At 43.9% G+C, this 22,335-nt stretch overlaps 1 protein-coding gene across 1 annotated transcript; it reads right to left on the bottom strand.

The window, feature by feature from the left end:
- Nucleotides 1-623: 623 nt before the first annotated feature.
- Nucleotides 624-21,335, bottom strand: LOC121199726 (monocarboxylate transporter 1-like). Its single transcript, XM_041064640.1, has 5 exons — nucleotides 21,168-21,335; nucleotides 11,273-11,612; nucleotides 3,524-3,667; nucleotides 2,033-2,839; nucleotides 624-1,462 (listed from the first exon to the last, which is right to left on the bottom strand). Exons 2-5 carry the CDS (start codon nucleotides 11,487-11,489, stop codon nucleotides 1,173-1,175), a joined length of 1,458 nt encoding a protein of 485 aa, XP_040920574.1. The 5' UTR covers nucleotides 11,490-11,612; nucleotides 21,168-21,335; the 3' UTR covers nucleotides 624-1,172.
- Between the last annotated feature and the right edge of the window lie 1,000 nt (nucleotides 21,336-22,335).

Raw genomic sequence — 22,335 nt, 5'->3', positions numbered from 1 at the left:
CACAGCTGGGCAGGTCCAAGCACACACGCATACACACACGGACACGCAGACCCAGTATACCCATCTATGTGGTTTTTCTCCACAAACCAGCGTGTGGTGTCATTTAATACTGTGAGTCGTCTCATCCTGCTGGCTACACAGCAGATGAACCTGCGGTTGGACCGTTGACCGCGTGACCGTATTATTTTGTTCAAATGTGTCTCGTATTTATCGATAAAACAACGTGTGATGAGCTGGTACTTTGGAGGGTGTATGATACAAAATTACAAAAGTGCACACACGTATGTACAAGCACACAATTAACAGTACCCTCTACACTGCAGGTCACTAGCACTGTGACCTTCTAGCTTCAGACCACATCTGAAAAGATTCCTACATTAGTTTTCAACTTACTTTTCTACATCTCCGTGTTCAAAACATTTCTGTTTTTGTGCCTTATATTCTCGGCTAAAGGTTATAAATATTGCTGCTGTTGTCATGAACGTTACTTCTCCCTGTGTGGTAATGAACTTCCAGAATTATTTACCCAAAATTTTATTCATTTTTTGTGTTTTCCTGCATAAATCTGCATGAAAACCTGGACCCAACATAAATATACTCTAACTGTACTGATAATAAAATGAAATCTTTGTCCAGCCCTTTAGGGGTGAAGCAATGCAAGTGTGTGTGTGTGCAGAATGAGAGGGAAAATGTACAGTATCTCTAAGTACTGTAACAAAATGAACTCTTTGACTCTGAGCCTCAGTTCGACTAAAGCGGTCGAGTCTGAGTGATTTGCAAGAAGACCCTGAGAGTTAAGTCCTCACAAGTTTACTGGATTTTTATCTTACACTCAGTCTGTTGTGCGTCTATCTGGTGTTTACATAAGCAGTGCGTGTGCTCCTGGAGGACTTCAGTTTACCAAAGGCACGTCAAATACCAAAACCAGAGGTATCAACGCAGTGAAACGCCGCTTGATGAACTTTACGGTCGGCTAAGCTTCACGTCACAGCAACAGGTCTCAGTTTTTAATGACAAAAATAATTGTTTCCATGGCTTCAGGGTTGTGTACAAGGGTGTTATCGCTGTATAAAGACAGTGTGTGGTTGTACCGAGTAATTGCAACTTTCGTGTGTGTTTCTGCAAAGTGTGCAATGCAGTGTGCATCTTTCTCAAGTCCGTTATTTTATTTTCTACACCGTGTCCTCGTCCATCTTGGCGACGTCATCCAACGTGACGGCGGGCGTCATGTTGTTCTCGTTTGCCTCCTGGTCTGATTTCGATGGAGAGGGAGGTGCCAACATGGCAGTGCGCTCCTCCTTGGGTTCCTCCCTTTCTCTTCTCTCCTCCTCTTTCCTCTCTCGCGCCAACAGGCGGTAATTGATGCCCATCCCCACAAAGAGGAACACACTGGCGATCATGAGGATGATGCCACAGGTTATGTAGGTGTAGTCATAGTGTTGGTAGCGGTTATAGAAAGCACCTGAAGGTGGACGAGAAAGACAGAGACAACTCAAGATTTACGATTTAAAGTTCAAATGATCATTTGATCAATGTTTTGAAGTACAAAAACATTATTTTTGTTAAAAAAGAAAAACTAGGAGCAGAAACGTGTTTAATATGACATTTGCTCATTTCCCAAAGCAATTTCCTGATTCCAGCTTCTCAGATGTGAGGATTTGATGCTTTTTTTTTGTCACATAGGACAGCAGACCAAATCTCACCTTGGGCTGTGGTCAGAAAACACAAGCTAAAAATCATTTTCCCTATTTTTATACATTTCATTGACCAAATGATTAATCAATAGAGGAAATAAACAGATTCATTAATAATGAAAAATAATCGTTAGCTGCAGTTCTAACTTATTTGTGAAACACATGCAGGATTAGATGAATAACAGCAGCAGCTTAACACGTCAGAATTATCTCAGCAAACAAACAGAGCAGGACAGAAAATGTTAAAGTGGTTCACTTGTTAGATCAGGCTGATCTGAAAACTGTAACTACACCCCTCCCCCAAACACACAACCCCCCCTTCATGCTGGATGTCTTACCTGTTAGTGGTGGGCCCAACAGCACTGGTGCACACTCCACTATAGTGACCAGACCCACAGCTGAAGAAAACCGCTGAGCTCCCACCAGGTCCATCAGCGTCTCAAACAACACCGCGCTCAGCCAGCCAAATGCAAACCCAAAGAAGATGGAGTACACCACAAATCCAGTGTAGTCCACTGACAGCGGCGCCAGCACATGACACACTCCGTTGTAAAGGACGGCAGCCGCAAAGAAGTACTGCACCCTGGGCCGGACCCACCTGGTGTTAGCCAGCAGGCCCATGGAGGGCCGGGCAAACATGTCAACGAACGCCAGCACTGACAGCAGGAAGGCTGCCTTTTCTTTGCTAATGTCTTTACTCTTGGCGTAATTAGAGAGGAAGACAAGCGGAGCAAACAGGCCGAAGAACATCACAACGTTACCCATCAGGTACAACAGGAAGCCGCGGTGTTTGAACAGCGTCAGGTCAATGAAGGAGTTGATGGTCTGCAGGACTGTTTTCTTAGGCTGTGGCTGCCCTGAGTCCGCCGCCTTGGCATCCGAGTCGGGCTTTGCAGGTTGAGGTTTGGGTCCGATGGGACGCATGAGGGACCCGGCCACGCAGCAGTTCAGCAGAAGTCCGCCCAGGATGAGGAAGCTGCCTCTCCACCCAAACTCATCGTAGAGCCAGGAGTTGAGGGGAGCCAAAGTGGACAGAAACACGGGGCTGCCTGCCATAGCGATGCCGTTAGCAATGGGCCGACGCTTGTAAAAGTATTTTCCGATCATGGTGAGGGCTGGATTCAAGTTGAATGCCAGTCCCAAACCTGGAGGGAAAGACGGGTGGAGTGGGAGCAGAAAAGGAGAGTTAGTCAAAGAGAAGAAGACTTCAAAGTAAAAGCCATTCAAAGCCTTAAAAGTAAATAAAAAAACAAACAAACACATATTTAGGTTTTATTTATTAAGACTTTAACACTCAAGAATTCTTAATCTGCATCATCAGGATGATATGGTTTGAACAACAGTGACCAAAAATCCCAGAGGAAAAAAAAAATATGGAAACATCTCATGAAATAACTAAAGCTTTTTCAACTTTGGCCAAAAAATGTGTGTTTATGTTGGATCCCATTACTAGTAAGAGGCTGATTGAGAAAAGAGCCTCTCAGAGAGTTTTGGATGCCTTCTTTGTAGCCTCAGAGTTGCTAAGCCACGTTCCTGTGGCTCACGTTAAATGTTTTGCTGCCACAGAGCAGATAAATTCTGACACAGAGTGGAAATTGTCTCCTGACATCTTTACAGCACAAACCAGGCAGGGACCGAATCGTCAGTCGAAGACCCAAAAACTACTAAATGTCTTCCCAACAGGATCATTCTCACAAAGTGTTTCTTGTCTTCAGAAACTTTTTTTCCCCCCAAAGACAGGTGCTGGAAAAGTGACAGCTACATGGCCACGTAAACTCTACATCAATGTCAAAGGGAACATTTATGTTGGAAGTGGGTAAAATACTGACCTCCCACTACTCCTATGAAGAAGTAGAGCTGTTCCACAGTGTTGCAAAAGGAGGCCGCGACCAGTCCCGTCCCTGCCAGGCAGCCACCGACTATGATGATTGGCCGACTCCCAAATTTGTTCACAAGGATACTGCTGATTGGACCTGGAGAGAATGAAGAGTGAGGCAAGAAGGAGAACTGATAAATTCGTGAATAAGACCCCGGCTGGAATTATGAATACTCGATTAGTTGAGCAATAAAAAATGAGATGGAATCTATTACGACAATTAATTTATGGTTTGAGTTAATTTTTTAAAGCAGAAGTGCCAAACATTTGCTGCTTGCACCTTAACCGATGTGAAGATTTGATGAATTTCTTCATTTATCACTGTAATCTGAATATATTCAGACTGTTGGACAAAATAAGACATCTGTATGTCCCTGTACTGAGAAATCGTGTTCAGCATGTTTAACAATTTTATGAAACTTTAAACACTAATGAAATAAACAATGGTCAAAAATGATCAACAGATGAATTGATCATGATAATCATTAGTTGCAGCAAAGATTCCCAAGTTTTTACAGTGGGAATATCTTTAGGGCAAAACAAGACATTTGAGGACATCACCTTGGTCTTACATAATCTTAATGAACAAACAATGAATTGATAAATTTAAAAAATTATAATCTGCAGTTAATTAATTGAATACTACATGTATATGTGTGTGTGTGCGTGTGTGTGTGAAAATTATATATACTGACAAAGAAATACGAGTCTATTAAACTGCACTAATCCTGGTATTACTGCAAATACAGTACTGTTACATCACCCTACCATTTTCACTGTTCACCAACAGGTGGTGCTATGACGGCAAAAACAAAAGAGGGACAAGGACTGATTGTGTAACGGCTTTGGTTGCACGGAGGTTACAGAGCAAAAAAGGAGGGAAGGAAGAGGAAGGAGAGTATCTGTGGGTGAGGAGGAGGGAGGCAGGCAGCGCAGGGTACTGCTCAGCATTTCACTGAAAAGTTCTGAACACTGAGAGATAAGAGCATGGAGGGAGTTAAGACCACAGCAGTGTTGTGGTGATTAATCCAAAATGACTAATCGATTAGTCAATCAGAAGAAAATTAATAGGTAACTATTCTGACAATGACTTTGTTGTTTGAGAATTTTTTTAAAGTATTTTTGCTAGTTGCAGAACTGTTTCTTAAACTTCAACATGTCAGGACAGCAACGTACGCATATAATCAAATTAAACAACACACTTGTTCTGTTGTCCTAGTATGTACACGACAATACAAAACAAACACACATGAAAAAAAAAAAAAGACAGGAGGAGAGAGAAGAGGAGGAGTTGTGATGACGTCCACGTGCCTCAGCTTGCGTGCCAGCCTCCCCATGAATGAGCCTTCACATGGATCCGGCCTGACACCGGCTCTGCTGGATGTGAATACAAAGTAAAGGCCTGCAGAATCTGTACAGTGGCTCTGTGTGAGACTGTTGTGCATGAAAGGGCAGGAGGACAGAAAGAGTGAGATGAACGCTACATGAAAGGCTGAAACTACGGGTCGATTAATCGATCACGCAGCTGATGAGAATTTGCTGCTTCTCAGTTCATATGACTGTAAACTGAACATCTGAATACACTGAGAGAAGTGTACTTTGTTGGCTGCCAATTCTCTGCCTCAGAAAAGATGCTAAAGATCTCTATTCAGTAAATGTTGCATTTAGTTTTACTCTATTATATATTTGATATAATCAGTTGGCAGTTTATTAGGAACACCCAGCTAAAACTAACGCAGTCTAATACAGTCCCTGCAACAAATCCTCCCTTCAGATTAACTGGGAAAAAAAAAAAAAGAATGATCTCAGAGGACACACTTATTCTAGTGTCATGACTCTCACCCGGCATCCATTTCCTCATAACCAGCCTGGGCCCTTCACACAGACTATGGTGGATTTGCCCTTGAAAGTTGGCAGCTGACCATAAAGGCCCAGGGGCGCTCTGGATGCACGAGCATTCACTCACGCACTCACTAAATACCTCTCCGGGGACACCTCGTTTCTCTGTGGTCTGTCACTAAGAGTCTGATGGCCTGGCACAAAGCCCACGCTGGTGGGCTGCCATTGTTCGGGGCGGTGGGTTTCTCTGTAGTGGTATGAACAGGACATGAAAGAGGCAAAGACTCAGACGTTGTTCTCCACTAAAACACAGTGAACACACTTCAGAGTTCACTGCAGCTCCACTGTAAACCAAACCGAACCTGTACAGGGACAGGAATGAATCTGCATCCACTCAACACTCACGCGCACATAAACAAATCGGTAGTGACAGTCTTTCTTGCTGTCCGGCAAAACACAAAGAGGGCAGTGAGCAGTGTTCTCAGAGACATTATATAAACGATTCATTCTACCCCCCTCCTTCCATCATTTGCTCTCTTTCTCTCTCTCTGTGAAAGGAAGAACAACACCGAGCGGAGGAAAGACGTCCTCAGCTTTATGCTGACAGAGCATCCAACAAGTGAGCGAGCGCATGTCGGGAGTGAACCCAGCTGTGACGAGCCATTCCTTTGTCTAATTTTAGCAGCGACGCTTTCGCTTCTTACCGCGCAGGAGCGAAGCGTTATAGGTTTCATTATATAAAACAGTCCCATCAAGTCATTCGCTACAGAGCAAATGTTCACGTTCAGATTTAGTGGCCATCTGAAGTGTATGAGGGAGAGGGGCAGCTGGCGTTGATGAGTCAGCCCCACTAGAAACAGAATAGAAGCAGGATAAGGGAAACAGCTGATTGGATTTGCTGAGATTGCATCACATTTCTTTGCCAGTCACATCACTCACAGGCCAACGTCTACCATCTGCACCCAACCTTTAAAGGACAAGTTTGACTGTTGGGGAATATTCTTATAGGCTTTCTTTAACAGAGTTTGAGGAGAAGATCTATATGGTCAATATGAGGTCGGAGCCAGGAGACAGGTTAGCTTAGCTTAGCATAAAGACTGGTAACAGAGTTAAAGGGCCTCTGAAGTTCTTCAATAAACATCTTGTGCCTGGTTTGTTTAATCTGCACAAAAATGAACCTGATGTGTTGTTGTTGTTGTTTTTCAAGTATTTTTTGAGCATGTTAATCCTTTCGTATAAAGAGTAGAGCGGTGACAGGAAATGAGACAGAGAGGTTGCGACGGAGATCAAGCGCAAGGCTCAAACTGGTGATGCCTTGTTTCATGGTCGGCGTCTAAACCCCCAAACCATGGTGGTGCTCCGTGCCAAACTACTTCTTCCAGTAAATGCTCCCAGCCAAGAAACAGCTGAGCTTTAGATTTGTCGTCAGTTGAATTTGTTTACCACTGGACAGAGCCAGGCTAGCTGTCTCCACCTGTTTCCAGTCTTTATGCTAAGCTACGCTAAGGTAACGTTTCCTGGCTGCAGGCGCTTAAGAAGTTTCTAATAATCTGTTTTTGGTTGTGTAAATTAGTTAAAAGGTGATTTTGTGTGCTGAAATATTCTGAGTGGAGTTTCTAAAGTTTCGTTCTCCCTATTCACATACATGAGGGGTCAGAGTGTAGAGGGTTTTTTATGGGTCTGTGTGCTGGGAAGCCAACTTTGACGGTAATTTAATTTAAGTGTGTTTTCATTCATTTGCCCTGATTGGCATAAATCTAAATTCTCCCTCTCCGGGCCATGCTTAATCATATCAGTATCCTGTAACCCCGAACACTTATTGCATTAAAACAAGCTGGTGTTCACTCATGCACAAACTCACTCACACACACACACACACACACACACACACACACACACACACATCTGTCTTTCTTCAGACACAGGCTCTTTTCACTCCCACACACACGAAGAACAGAGAAATCCCACAGATCACAAGAAAAGTCAGAGAGAGAAGTCGGACATCAGCTCTCCCACTCGGTGAGGCCGTGATCGGTGCTGCTACGTGACGCGATCAAGGGTCTTTTTTCCAACATAAGCGCCTGAAATCAGAACAACAACAAAATAAAGGCACATGTTTGTGTTTGTAATTCCACCACACCTCAAAAGACATGAGGATTAGGCAAATTAGGAGCAAGTGACGGGCCAGTTACATTTTATAATCCTCTTGTACAGCTTTTCCCGAACTGCTTAACTTGAGTTACACATTTCAGTGTTTCCAGCTCTGCTGAATCCGAGTTGATGTTTTTCCACATACTTTTGTTGTCCCAGGTCTCTGTGACAGTCTACATTTACCTTTGTCTGTGTTTAAACCTGGTATGGAACAACTACAACACTAGTCACAAGAGTTACTGCTGTAGGAAATATGATCAACAAACCAACACTGGAGGTTCTTTGTGGAAAAGAGGAACACACCAAATCTAACTCTGCTACAGGCAGGCTCTTGAAAAGATAAACTTGAGTCAGGCAGTTGGCATGATTACTGGTTTACTGCTTTTGTACTGAAACAACCTTATTCACTCTGGGAGCTACTGAGCCGCGGAGGAGCCCTCTGTTTATCTTTCCCAAACTAGTGCATATCGCCAATTCAGAGATTCCCCTGAGAAAAATGTTCCAGTCGAAAAGGCAGCCGAGTCAGTGTGACTGTAGATGACACACACAAAAAAAAAAAAAAAAAAAGGCGGTCGAGCATGTACTGAAAAATGTAATTAATTTAGTTTGGAGAGAGCGAGTTTACCATGTATGATCATAGCTGAGGTGAATAAAAGTTTGAGTGTAAATGAGGCACCTGACTTTGCTTGAACAGCAAACCCTCGGTCAGGACTCGGTCTATGTTAAAAACAAACGGACGGAGTTACCTGAAATCGCTTAGACGACAAATAATAGTTTAAGCAACTGACAGATATGAGTGTGGCCAAGTTTATCCTGTGTGGTTTACACTTTTTTCACTGACCCAACCACTGGAGGGTTAAACTCCAGAGGAAACACTGTCACAGCTGCCATTAAAGATGATTTGTGTCTGTCCGTTTGGCCTGCTGGACTTCCCAAATTCCCTAAATACTGCACAAGAAAGACACTGAAGCCACTCATCGAAAACTTATATCGAGGGGGAAGAGAAGGAAGGAAGGAAGGAAGGAAGGAAGGAAGAGGGGGTTAGAGAGGGCTACTTTTCATTCCTTCCACAGACGAATGAGCGAGTGTAATTTTACAGAGTCACCACAGCTCTGAAATATTCCTAAAACTAACCAGGAAATAAATGACACGAGGATTAGAGGACATAACACACGCACTCAGCCTCTGTTGGGTAACTGATAAAGTCCTGTTACCAAGCATTATATAAATATATGTGTGTTTTCTAAAGCTAAAAGGCGGTGAAATACTTTCCACCTTAGCATGAATGACCACTTAAACCTCACAGGCATGAAGGCATTAACATCACCCCACGCAGTAGATCCTTGTATAATTCTGACTGCGCTGAAAACATATGCAAACTACTCAGCGAGCCTTCAACCAATACTTAACCACTGAAGTAGCTGTGTGGCTGTCCTGACTGTATTGAATCCTTCTTCTTTTAGCTGCATGTCTTCTGCCCTGAGACTAAGTGAGGCGTGCATTAACTAGATGCTGTTAGTTAGCTGTTATAGACACCACAAACCACAATGAGTGAATACGTGCGTGGGTGTGTTTGGGTTTTTTTTTTTTGTTTTACCACTGTGGAAGTCAGCGTGTGTACGTGAGTTGCCTCAAGCATGAGAGAGTGAGTAATCTGGTAACGGTAATTTATGCCCAGGTTTGGCCAGAACAGTTCACTTGTGCTGCAGTGCAAGCAGGCATAATGCTTGTTAAGGCTGAATTGTGAAACAAGAAGAAAATTTAAAAACAACATCTGGCTCCTCTTATGCAACTTCACTCCTCCCCTCCACTCCTCCCTCGGCAGCTTTCCCTGCTAAATGCATAAACCGACTGAATGCGACTGCAGGGTGGCACGCAGCTCCGAGGAGGACGAAGGAGTAAGCAGAAGGAACAGATACCATTTTTAGATACAGAGATTTTAACTGGGAACACAGAAAAACACAGAGACAAAGTGAGGTGATGGTGTCGAACAAGCAGGGTCTGCCGGTTAAATACACTGCGGGAGACAGAGTGAGGAAAGAATGAGTAAAGAACTGGCTTTGTGTCCTGGGACAGTAAGAGATACCTGATCTGAAACCAGACCTGACCTGAAACCGGATCAGTCTTTCTAACCTGCCTCCATGTGTAAATGGGAAGGTCATTGCTGCAGCAGTGCAACTAAAAGTGCATCTCAAATTTTATTTATCTCTGTTATTAAATTCAGGCAGCACTGCAGAGCCCCCTCTCTACGTCTGAGGTCTGCTGTAGGGTTCTAGAGAGGCCAATGTCTGGATGGACTGCACTGACATCTTACACAGACATTCACGGCCCTAATCACATTCCTTTAATTATCCTAACTATTGATAAATATGCAGATATTTCTTGATTAATTGAGCATTTAGTTTGTGGAGTATCATAAAATTTCCAAAACCCAACGACGTTCAGTTTACAATATAAAACAAAAACAGAAAAAGCTTCCAAGAACTACACAGCCTCCATCTCTCGTACTGTTCCCTGCCCACATTTTAGAAGTAAGTGTTATTTAAGCTGTGAGAAAAGCTGTGAATGACTCTCTCTCAAGCATGTGTGTGTGTGTGTGTGTGTGTGTGTGTGTGGGTGTAAAGAGAAAATAAAAAGTCTCATTTGTTTTTGTTTTGCTTCAGTGAAGGGTGTAAAATGAGGAAGTAAAGCCTCACAAGCAGCCGATGAGTCATGCTCAAGTAATACACATTACAAAGACGTAAATTTAAACACACCGTTGTCTAGCAGTTGTGTTATGAATAGTGATAAACACAGGACTTACCCATGTCACCTTCAAGGCAAAGAGGCGTCACAATCAGGCTTCACCTGAGCAACCATCTCAGATTTAAGTAGATCAGTTTCCAGTGAGAACAATCCACTGTGATAAACTCTGTTCTTTGACGACTCATTAGATGCCTAAACTTAACTTTACCCCCCCTTTTTTAATATGATGCTACTAGCTGTGTGGCCATTGAGGTTGTTTTGGAAACCATGACACTGAAACCATCTGCTGACAGGCTTCAGATGTGGGTTTTACATGTGCTCCACAGACCGGGAACATGCAAATATCAGTTATTAAGAGCACACTGCTTAATCTTTGGAATGTTTGTTGTGATGTTCAGTTGTCGTGGTTTTTGAAAGAAGACACTCCTCAGACATTTTGACTGTTTGCGTTAAAGATTTCAGGGCCGGTGGCATAAAAACTGCTGATCACCCTCATGTGAGTTGACAAAACTCGAGCAGTTCTGCAAAGAAAACTGAGGGAAATGTCCACGGTCCATCTGTAATGCTAATTAAAGCTGAAATAAGTAGTGGATTCATCGATAAGTCGATTGCAAGACAGATATTGAACAATTTTAAAAATCAAATAAATGATTCAGTCATTTTTCAACAGTCATAAGTTTCAGATTCTCAAACGTGAAGATTTGTTGCTTTTCTTTGTTTTATATGATAAAATATTTTGAGGTTTTGTGTTGGTCAGAGCGAACAAGCAAATTCGTGACATTAACTTGGGTTTTAGGAAATCGTGATCAGATTTTTCTCAGGTGTAAGGACCTGAGCCAGATGACTGGATCAGAGCAACAGTGTCCACAGTGGTGAGTCTCTCACCTTTTTCTGTTTTTCATTATCAGCCAATAATGTGAATATAAATGAATAAACACCGACGCAACAGACGACACACATCACTCACCTCCGGCATACATGACGGCCAGCATGATGGACGAGATCCAGGACACCTGACTGGGTGTGGCCTCGAAGATGACCTCTATGTCTTTGAAGAACACGGTGATGGATTTGGGGAAGGCATAGGAGAAGCCAATGGAGATGAAGGCCCCCACCACCACTGCCCAGCCCCAGCCACCTTCAGGAGGGGTGTACCCCGCAGGCCCACCCACGGCTGGAGGCATGTCTGCTCACGAGGAAGAAGAGGGTGATGATGATGAAGAAGAAAAAGGAGTCAAATGCCACTGCTGGAGGACAGCTGAGCTTCAGAGGACTGGACCAGCTGAACTGGGATCAGGACTCAAAACCTGCGGGGGAACAGAGCAGAGAGCTGGTTAAAAACAATAAAGATGGCAGGCGAAAGAGATAAACACATGCTTTCCTTCTGCTGCCAGCTGTAAAATGAAATATGCTGGAAAAGAGGGATGCGTAAGGTGTGAGGGAGGACAGGTGTGGAGCGGTGGAGGAAACTGACACAGAAAAACAAGAAATAAGGAAAACATTCATGTTTTAAATCGCAGCGCCAGGTCCTGTCATGGTGAGAAAGGGCATCTGCTCCGGGCTGCGTGCCAACATACCAGAAGAGCAATGGAGAAGTATGGAGCGTATTTATCAGACAAAACAGACGAAAACACAAAGATTAGACCGTGAGAACACTGGTGTGAGACGCTGAGTTTAACTCTTGTACGCTGGGGCCGGTGTCGTACTCTCAACGTCCTCAAATCCAACAATCCATTGAGACTTGTCATGGTAGAAAAACACTAACGAAGACTCAGTTTTATTCCAAGTCTCCCAGCAGGAATAGAGCCAGCACTCACATTATCAGGGCTCTGACACTGAAGCAGCCGTATGGAGATCAAACCTCTTTAATGTTTAATATGTTCGACTGAGCTTTTCCTGAAATGTCTCGTTTGTGATATTTATCACATGAGAAAGAAAATCAACAAATCCTCCCGATTAAGAAGCTGGAAAGTTTGGTGATTTGCTTCAATTATCAAAATGGCTGCTGATTAATTTCCTGTGCATTGATTGATCGTCGCAGCTCGACCCCCCTCTGTTTCTCCCGCTCTGTCCATTGTGTGTGTATTCATTAGTAATTAGCTCTGGGCCGTTTTACAAGATGGACCTCAGCATTATGTAACAGCACCGGTGTCCTTAAAGCCTTAAGGTCAGATTAAAAGAAACAGCCTGAGAGTGCACAGTAGGCAGGAGCCTGATGAACCAGTTCTTTTATTGCAGTGAAAGAGAAACTCAGAAATATGATCACACTTATCAAAAAAAAAAAAAATTCTCAGCAACTAATCATGCAGAAACACGCTGCCAGGAAATCTGGTTGAAGGTCAATCGAGTCTGCGCAGTCGGTGGCAGAACTCAACTAAAAATAAACGGCCGCGTGCAAACTGAACGTAAAAATAACACAAAGAGCCCCCGAAGACCTCTGACTGTCTGACAGCTCGGCCGGGCTCCTCCACGCAGCTGGTAACCAAACCGAACCCAAACCAAGTGCAGCGTCTGATTCAATATTTCAGTGACAAACACTTACAGCTCAAAAATCCCTGCGCTTCCTCATCGAATGCTTCAAACTAAACGTCCTCTTTTCCATTCAGGCCACACATAACCGGGCTATTTATGGTCTACTCTGCTACTGTTTGGGCCTGAAACTGACTCAGATACAAGTCTGTACTCGACGCAGGGACTTCACACCAAAACTGTACAGTTATACTCTAAAGCCGAGTAACGTCAGTGAAGACGGACAGAAACACAAGGAGCCAAAGACTGGACATTTAAAATTACTCATTAATGTGTGAAAAACAGTTTGTCCTTGTTTTAACTAATGAACAGCCAGGCGTCCCGCTGCTCTACATGGCATTTAGCCGGGATCATGTTGTAAACAACCATGTTCCGCCAATCATTACACCATCAGCTTGTTACAGTAACTGGTTAACTCGTCCCGGTGGTCACACAACGCTCAGACAGCTTGTGCTGTTGGTGCTCATTACATGTATTTAACTTACTTTTTACTTTTACATTTTTTTTCTTGTTTTACTACCAATTCCAATGACTAACACTTATATATTATATATTTCGAGACACATATTTTGTCCTCATTTGACGTTACGAGCATATTTGTTGTTCAGCTGACATAAATCTGATGTGTAAAAAAGGAGTGAGTTCACGTTTTAGATCATTTGCTTTTAATCCTGAGCAGCTATTTCCTTCCTTCAAGGCAGTTTCAGTTCAGTTCTGCACACGATGAAAATCAACTTGTGGACTTGGACCTGGATTAAGTTATGTCTTTGCCATTAGCACTGAATTAAAATGACCATCGTCAGGGTTTTCTCCAGAAAACTGGAGGCAAAGTTGTGCGATAAACGCTGGATTCAGTCTTGGGAAGTCTTGGAGAAGCACAAACATAAACACAAACATAAACATAAACATAAACATAAACACACACACACACACAATCTGTGGCTCTGTAATCTGATGCAGCGGTGCAGATTTTACTGACCTATATCTACATTTAAACAAAACAATTCGATGCTGACCTTATATGGGGAAAACTCGTGTTCAGCTGCTGATTATATAACTAACTTACAGCCTGGTGTTTGACAGGCAGCGCTCTTGGCTTTCCTCTGCTTGTCCCAGTGAGTGGATTGTAAATTCCATAGATTTTCTATTTGTGCATAAATGAAACCCGAGCGGATAAACCACAATAATCGCACAGCTGAATTAACACCTCTCTAAAACGTGAACATTATAAGCAAGACTGCTGTCAGTTGGATGCACCCAAAAAAAAGTGTGTCTAAGAAAGGAGAATTTATTAAGGAACAAGATTTGGTGGTCTGGGTGAGTCAGCGGTTTCACCCATGTGTGGTCAGTGAGCGAGAGTTACCACATTCAAGATTACAGAAGATCAGGAGGAAGACTAGTAAGCAGAGATAAAACCCTAACACGCCTGCTGGTCTGCAGAGTGCCAACATGTGGCACATGTCGTCCTATGTGCTTAGCAGACGGGTTACATTACTACACACACTAAAACAGATCTGTGCAATGTGCACATGCCACAGCTCCCAAAAAGGGAGGCCGTGACATTCAGACGAACGCCGTCCAGTTTTACCTGCATAAAAATAATTCGACCCGAACTCCCCTGCTCACGTGCACTCACCAATCGACCCACACACAAAGGGCATTTGACACCCATGACGAAACACTGCAGACTGAGTCATGATGCCCATGAAAAGTTTGCTTCAGTTCCCAAAAATCTAAAGCGCTGATGCAATGTCAGAAAAGAGGGAAGTGATTCACCAGAATTAATAGGCCTTAACTTAAATTTCTCTGGTAAGTCATTACAATTTTTAATCATGTTTTTAGTGGTGTGCAAATGCTTGACAACGATAAACAACCATGCGGGCAGGCAGGGGCAGGTAGGGTGGCAAAAACAGTCCATGGAGTCCACAGCTCAAAGAAGAACACGGGATCTGGCGGGGAGCAGGTTTAAATATGGGCTGGATAATTGGGAGCAGGTATGTGAGTGGGCAGGGAAGGTCAGGTGACTGGGACAGGAGGGAGGGCATCTGGTGGACGCATGAGGAACAACAGTTGAGGAGAGCTCCAGGTGAACGCAGGAGCCCGACAGAGTGAGACTACGGCTGACTGGGCAACATTAATTAGTTTTTTTCTCCCCAAAACAACCAAAAGTTATTCCTCCATCTGCTTCATTCAGGGTTTTTCACTCCATCAAAGAAGTGTCTTTTCTCTGTCTTTCATCTTGTCTACGCCCTGATCCAGATCAGACCACAGGCGACAAATGCAAATGGATGTAGCGCTTCGCACCGACACGCAGACAGACGATGACGTCAGAAACAGTCACCATAACCAGAAATGAGAACAAGCAAACAGGCAGCTCCACTTCCTCATTGCTTTCTCTACCGCTGGTGTCAGATACCACAGGCTCGCATTAAGTTTATTCCTACACGGCTGGCCGATTCACAGCACCAAGCTCGGCGTGAATGCCATCACTCATGAAGTAAGTTGTAATCCTGTGCAGAGTATGAAAACCAGCGCCACCACAGAAATCAAAGCACACTGTCGGTGTGTGACGTGTGCATGATTTATGTTTGAATCTGTATTTTTTCAGCCACAAACCTTATTGTCCTTGGTCAGAAAGCCAAGTCACAAAACTTCACAAACAGTCGCTCAACACTGAGGTAAGTCCAGCAGCTTGATGTTATTCAGCAGACAGAGCAGAGGACTTCCTGTCCGATGGGAAATCTTTGTCATTTTAACTTTACTTCCAAATCCCAGACAAGCGACTGACCACCCTTGAAATATTTTGGAGGGCAGCCATTAAATCCAAATAAATGTCATAATACCTCAGACACAAAGTATTATGACCTCAGAAGAGAGTACATCACGTGTAGCGACGGGTCATCCAGGGGCCACCGAGTAAGGCTGGCAAAGACTCCCATGCTGGCCTCCCTCTCATGTTGCTCACGGAGCTGTTTGCCACATAGCCCATCCTCCAGTGACCTCACTCACACACAGCCATGCATACTGACACGTCTGTGCAAACGCTCGTCTACTTCTTCCTCCGGCTGTCACTGAAGCTGTGCTCAGCAAAGCCTTTGATCTGTTACACTGGAGCCACAGCTGAAGAAGAAAACAAAAACACGACTTAACGTGCTACCGATCAAATCTCTGTTCAGAGAGCATCTACCGACGAGGACAAGCCCCACCCACGGTATAACCCACGCATCACTGCTGACTGAAGCAGCAGAGTGCGAAACATCAGGCTCTCAGAAGCACTCAGGGCGAGGCCCAGGCTTAAACCCCGAAATGCACTTTTGGAAACGGTACTTTTTTTTAGATCTGAATTCTCAAGGCTCCCCAGAAATAGCTCCCCGCAATAAATAATGACAGCCAGGGCTGCAGCCATCAGCTGATTAGTTAATCGATGAGTCAGCGAATTGTAATCTTTCAAGCATAAACACATAAACATTTTCTCGCTATATGTTTTTTTTCGTTATGGCTCCAAAACAACGTGCTGCCTATTGTACCTAAAGGAGCAACTTCAGAGCTGGGGCTCGCTCGACCTCTTTTCAAGTTACGCAACAAAATAGGGCAAAGACACAAACGCAGGTGTTTATTTCACTTTCCGTGTAATATCTTTACAAGCCGTGTTGGATTTATATGTCCTGTTGCACCAGAATGAGGCAGATTTGCCAGATCACAAAGACAATACCTGCCTCTGTCTTTCATAACTCGAGTTATGATGCCGAAATGAAGCTTTGCAGGTTTCTCGAGAAGAAACCTGAGGCCAAATCCTGAACTATGACTGATCACAATGCGTTTTTCAGAACCAGAATAAATAAAAAAAAAACAAAACCATATTTCTCATATAAGCAATGCCTCTGTCTACACTTCAGTGCAACCGAAAAACCCATTATTAGGATGCAGCTACACTTACTCCAACTTAATGAGCAACCTAACCCCCAACTCCAGCCTGGAAACTCCCCTTCCACGAATTCAAAAAACTGCTGCTTCAGTGTCCCTCGATCCGCACCAGAGTGCCTCAGCTGTTGCATCTGCAACTCTCATTTTAACGTCTGCAGAGAGCCAAAGTCATGACGTCACCTGTCGGCGGGCCTCTGCTCCACCGGCTTCTGTAACTCAGTCTCATTCAGGGCGTTTCCTTCAGGCTTTCTGTGTGTTCCTGGGGTTTACTTTTCATTTTCTAACACAAATCAGATCCAGTACAGCAGCTGCTGTTCGAAACTGAAACCAGTTACTTTAGGAAGCATGGGGAAAAAAAAAAAAACCACAAGAGCAGCAGCAGGGGGTACTTATGTTATCATCCAGACGGGTCTGGACTAACCGCGAACCCTCGTCTCAGCCATGGACTCACATTTAGCCAACGAACACCAAGAGGCTTATGGGAAATATTATTCGTTAAAGGGTGCTAAAAAACATAAACACTGAATAAACAACGATATTAGATTGTTTTTCAAAAAATTACCGTCCTCAGTGAAACATGAGCTGAGTCACACGACACGGAGGCCGGATGCTTAGTTATCAGCATAGTTATTATAGTTGTAATGTAATGAACGCTACACACTGGGACAAGGACGAGTTAATAGTGCAATAAAACGAGAAAAAAGGTAGAATCACTGTTAAGTTACCCTTTAACTAGACAGCCTCATAGAAACAGCTCAACTGGACTAAAGTCATCAAACAGGAAACAATCCAAAATACAGATACAACAAAATGAAATGAAATTTCCTTATGCCTAGCTCAAAGTCCACTCGTCAACTTGACCAACCGGCACCCTTGTCTGGGACTGACTCAGGACGAGGAGCTGTCTACGAACCTGGCAACAGAAAGGTCATTCAGGGACCAAGCTGACACAGACAAACTAGCCCTCTTAATTACCCGTGGGGAACGAACGGGGAGGGGAGGTAGGCCATAGTGAATCTGATTTTAGCAGCACTCGCAGGACAAGATGTACTTATGCTTCCAAGGAAACTTTAAAAAAAAAACATGACATTCAACACAAAGACGGCGAGAAGTTTTATTTTGTATAGGCCGTGTTTCTTCATGCCTTTGCAAGCGTAACTAAGCAGGTCAGACCTCTCCGCATGTTGAAGCAGCACCATTCACCATGGCGCAGTATGTCCCCACTGTGTGGACACAGGTCCTGGAATCTACTATATCATCATGAAGCCTAATGTAAGCAGCTCTGTCCTGCTCTTTTGTTTTGTTTTACACTCCAGCCAAACTCGTTATTCGTGAAAGCGTTGCATTCACACGGGTTAGTCCTCGTCCTAGAAAGCTTTTCTTTTACAACACCGAAAGCGAAACATACAACAAACTATGTATACAAACAACCACTGGCGACGTGTCTGAGGAGCACAGCAGGAGTTAGAAACCTCTGCGACAGAACCACCATCAGATGGGCCAGTTAAAATGGAAACCACAGAGCAGGAATGTGAGATGAGCCTGCTCTTAATGGGAAGCAGGTCTCACCAGGGGGAATGGCTTTATGTTGCCACCTCCCCTGAGGTCTCACTGCTCTGTGCTGGAGCGTAGTTAGGTGTGTGTGTGTGTGTCTGTGTGTGTCTGTGTGTGAGTGTGTGTGTGGGTACCAGTAAAGCAGGACAACTCCTGAAGGAGTTCTCAATGAGGCCATTCATTCTGCAGCAACAAACGCTCCCTTTACCAGAGTGTGTAGAGCGGCTGGAGTTACCTGAAATCCTTCAAACAACATATAATAGCTTCAGCAGCTGTTGCAACATTTTACAAAAAGATGCAGAAGTGAAGTTTATCCTGTGCAGTTAGCACTTCTTCCGTGATAACTCACTGACCCAACCACTGGAGGGTGAAACGCCAGGACAAACGCTGTCACGGCTGTGATTAAAGATGACTCGTGTCTGCTGGATTTCCCAAATTTACCAAATACTGCACAAGAAAGACAGGAAGCCAAACACTGACGACGGGAAAGGGAAGGAACAGGGGGTTAGCAGGGGTACTGTTCATTCTTTCTGTGAGTGAGTGAGTGAGTGAGTGAGTGTGGTTTTTACAGAGTCATCATGAGTTGAGTAAACTGCACAGATTTCATGTTAGTTTTGTGGCCGTGTGAGAAACCTGTGGATCCAAGCAGCTTGTGCGAGTGTGACTGTGCACGTGTCACATGCTGTGGATTGTTTGACAAAATGTCAGACAACTGAGAAAAATGCCCACTGACATTTCTTTAAACGTGAGTCGACACATTCAAGCAGCTTGTTGGTCCAATCAGTCCCAGGCTGGTTAGCTTCGGGATTCAGATTCCTATGAGTGACTGGAGGACTGGAGACTAAGCGATGAAGACGCTCACCCCACATCTGGTTCTGTTCATGGCATTCCCTGTTAATCAGTAACACGCTTCCTTTCTCACACACACACACACACACATACAGTAATAAAAGAAAAGCAACACACACGTCTCGTCTCATTCTCCGTCCCTTTTTACTAAAACTGAAGCTATATTTTCTCACAGGTCTCTTACACTTACTCAGAAATCTACAAACCACCTCTTTACACATTCACTGATGCACCTAAAATGTCAAACACGTGTCAAGGTCACGATTGTCTGCTCATGAATTCCACATAGCACAGTTCACACTACTGGCCAAACTTGGACACCTGCCATCCACCGGTCGAACAGTAGTGGGCAGGGAGCGCAGCCTCGTCCACTGAGCTCTTTTGAAGGTGCAGCGTTTGAACTTATCCTCGCAGTTCCTCACCAGCGAGACGTCGTATCACTAAAGATTAGGCGTAACAATAAAGATTGCACAATGATGTACTTGTGAGTACATTTTCTGCCAACAGCCATGACTGCCAGAACTTGTCCTGAATGTGAAAGCAACAAACAACAAGGGCAATTAGACAGGTTAGTTTTGGAGCAGCACCAATAACCTGACTGAACCAATTCATGTGAGCAGAAATGTGTAGTTAAAGTGTTGCAATAAGCACAATGAAGCAAGTACATGGGAACCTTTCAAAACCCTTTTATTACGTGACAGACTCTGGTCTGAAACTCTTCAATAAATGAACTGTAAAAGTCTAAAAACTGTCTTTTACAGAAGACAGAAGTTAGAAGTTAAGTTTTACTGACAGCCAGAGGGAAATATTCAACCGTGAATCCCCCAGAGAGGTCAGATTTCAGACCACAACACCCCTGAAGCTGCTACGTTCACGCACTGACCGAAGGAAACTTCAACATGACACCAGGTCCTGTACTTGTCTATCTACAGGTCACCCTGCCACAGCAACTGGCAAATGACATAGCGTTCACTCACTTTCAGCACCACATTTAGAGAATATCCCCTGGCTACATGTTTATTAATAAACAACAGGCAGCTCTGGTTGTTTTTATGACAATGGGGACTGCATGGGAGGCAGCACGTGTGGCTGACGTGTGATCTTTCCATTGAGCCCTGGCCCTCAAAAAGCCGGCATGTGAAAGTCATGCAGCTCAGCGCACATTAGGCCGCGGTTAAATGCCCTGCTGCACCCACTGGAAATCACGGCTACGGCTCAACATCCCCTACTCTCCTCTCTGTGTCAACCACACTGACAACCCGGAGCCACGGATGGATCAGTGATTAGGCATCCCAGGGAACCCAGGGGCAGGTCCAGGGGTGGCCCTGGACCAGAGCCTGTGTAGGATGATGCATTTAATTTTCTTTTGTTGTAAAGTCAATCAAAAAATAAAAAGTTTTAACAAATGACGAGAAAGAGACGTATAACAACTACAAAGACACCTACAATGAACACTGGGAGATGCAAAATGATGACAAAAACGTGCAACAAGACCACAGGGAACTACAAACACACGGGGGGCGTGGGGGGGTCCTTTCACATGCCTGAGCCCAGGGGCCCGTTGTCTAATAATGCGGCGGTGTCCAGAGGGACGCGCTGTGTAACGGCACCGGCAGCCCGGTCTGATGCGGGCACCCTCACCTCACTCGCCCCACATGTGAGTGTAAAAATAGCGCCAGCATCACGCCGCGGTGAGTGAAACCACGTCGGTTCGAAACTGCCCCGTGAAGCCGGGTGTTTTTAAAATCATGTGCGCCCCGTGATGATAAAAAAAAAAGGAAACACAACGACAGCGGAAGCACGGAGGATAAGCTGGGGCGCGCGTAACGCTAATAACGGAGGCGCAAACGAGGCTAATTTACAACTTGGCCGTTTGAATCACGGAGATGTGAAGCGGGGGACAAACAGCCGTTTAATTCAGCGGCTGCCTCTTTGTCTCGACACGGCGCCGGGGACCGTGCACCCCCCCCCCCCCCCAACCACCGCTCGCTCGTTCGTTCACTCACCGCGGTTATTCGGCGGGTCGGCCGGGTGCGCTGGAGGCTCGGTTCGGCGAGGTGAGTGTCTCCCGGGTGTCCTTGGTCGCGATAATGGCTCCACGTTGTACCAGCAGCAGCAGCAGCGCAGAGAAGCGCACGCACCGTACAACTCCTGGATGTGCGGCCGACTGCCTCTCCCGCGCATGCGCAGAACACACCTCTCAGCAGTGGTGGAATCTGAGCGAGGCGCGCGCAGCTGAAGTGTAACAGTCAATCAGTTATTAGTGTGGAAAGAAAAACAACTAAATGTTCCTTTAATTAAACATTTTATAATTATACTGAGTTAGTTTCTTATGATTGAGACAGACAAAAAATATGAGACAAACGTTTCAGAGATGTGAAAGTTTCTCATAATGGTGGGAGAGTCCCTAAGTGTCTCACAATTACTGTCTCAGTTGACTGCGTTTTAACATAAAAGAAAACTTAATAACTCATTACCTCATTATCTCATAATTGTGAGAAAGTTTTAACTCAGTAGCTCAGAATGTGGACAGGATTTTGAGATGCAAATTCATAATTATGAGGCACTAATGACTTAGTATTTCATAATTTTGACTTAATATATCATAATTATGAGAAATGCCATGTTGAGTTATCATTTAACAATTATCAAAAGTATTTCATCATCATGTGATTATCTCAAAATGGTGATAGTGCCTCATTTTAATGAGGTAGTAAGTACTTAGTGTCTCAGAACTGTGACTGGCTCGAAATTTTGAGGAAGTTTCTCATAATTTTGAAATGATATCTCATAATCATGGGAAATCAAATGTCTCATAATTACTCTCTTTTGACTTTATCGTAAAAAAGAACTTCAAAAAAATTATCTTATAATTGTGAGATGTTGAGTTGGTTTTATGAGATCCTACCTCATAATAACGAGACACTATCTCAAAGTATCTTTTAATTTTGACCAAATATTTTATAATGATGAGAAACTTTCTTACAATTATGAGAATTATAAGTTTGTGTCTCATAATTGCCATCTTTGTTGACCTTGAATTGGATTTGCATGATTTTTTTCTCTTATATAATAATAATAATAACGATATCAACAGATACCACATAAAAAATGGATTCAACTAAATAAGATAAAACAATAAAATTATAACTCAGAGAATTCAGACACAGTATA

This window comes from Toxotes jaculatrix, chromosome 2 (genome assembly GCF_017976425.1).
Source record: "Toxotes jaculatrix isolate fToxJac2 chromosome 2, fToxJac2.pri, whole genome shotgun sequence".
In the NCBI taxonomy this organism is placed as follows: Eukaryota; Metazoa; Chordata; class Actinopteri; family Toxotidae; genus Toxotes; species Toxotes jaculatrix.
This window is presented reverse-complemented; position numbering and strand designations above follow the sequence as displayed.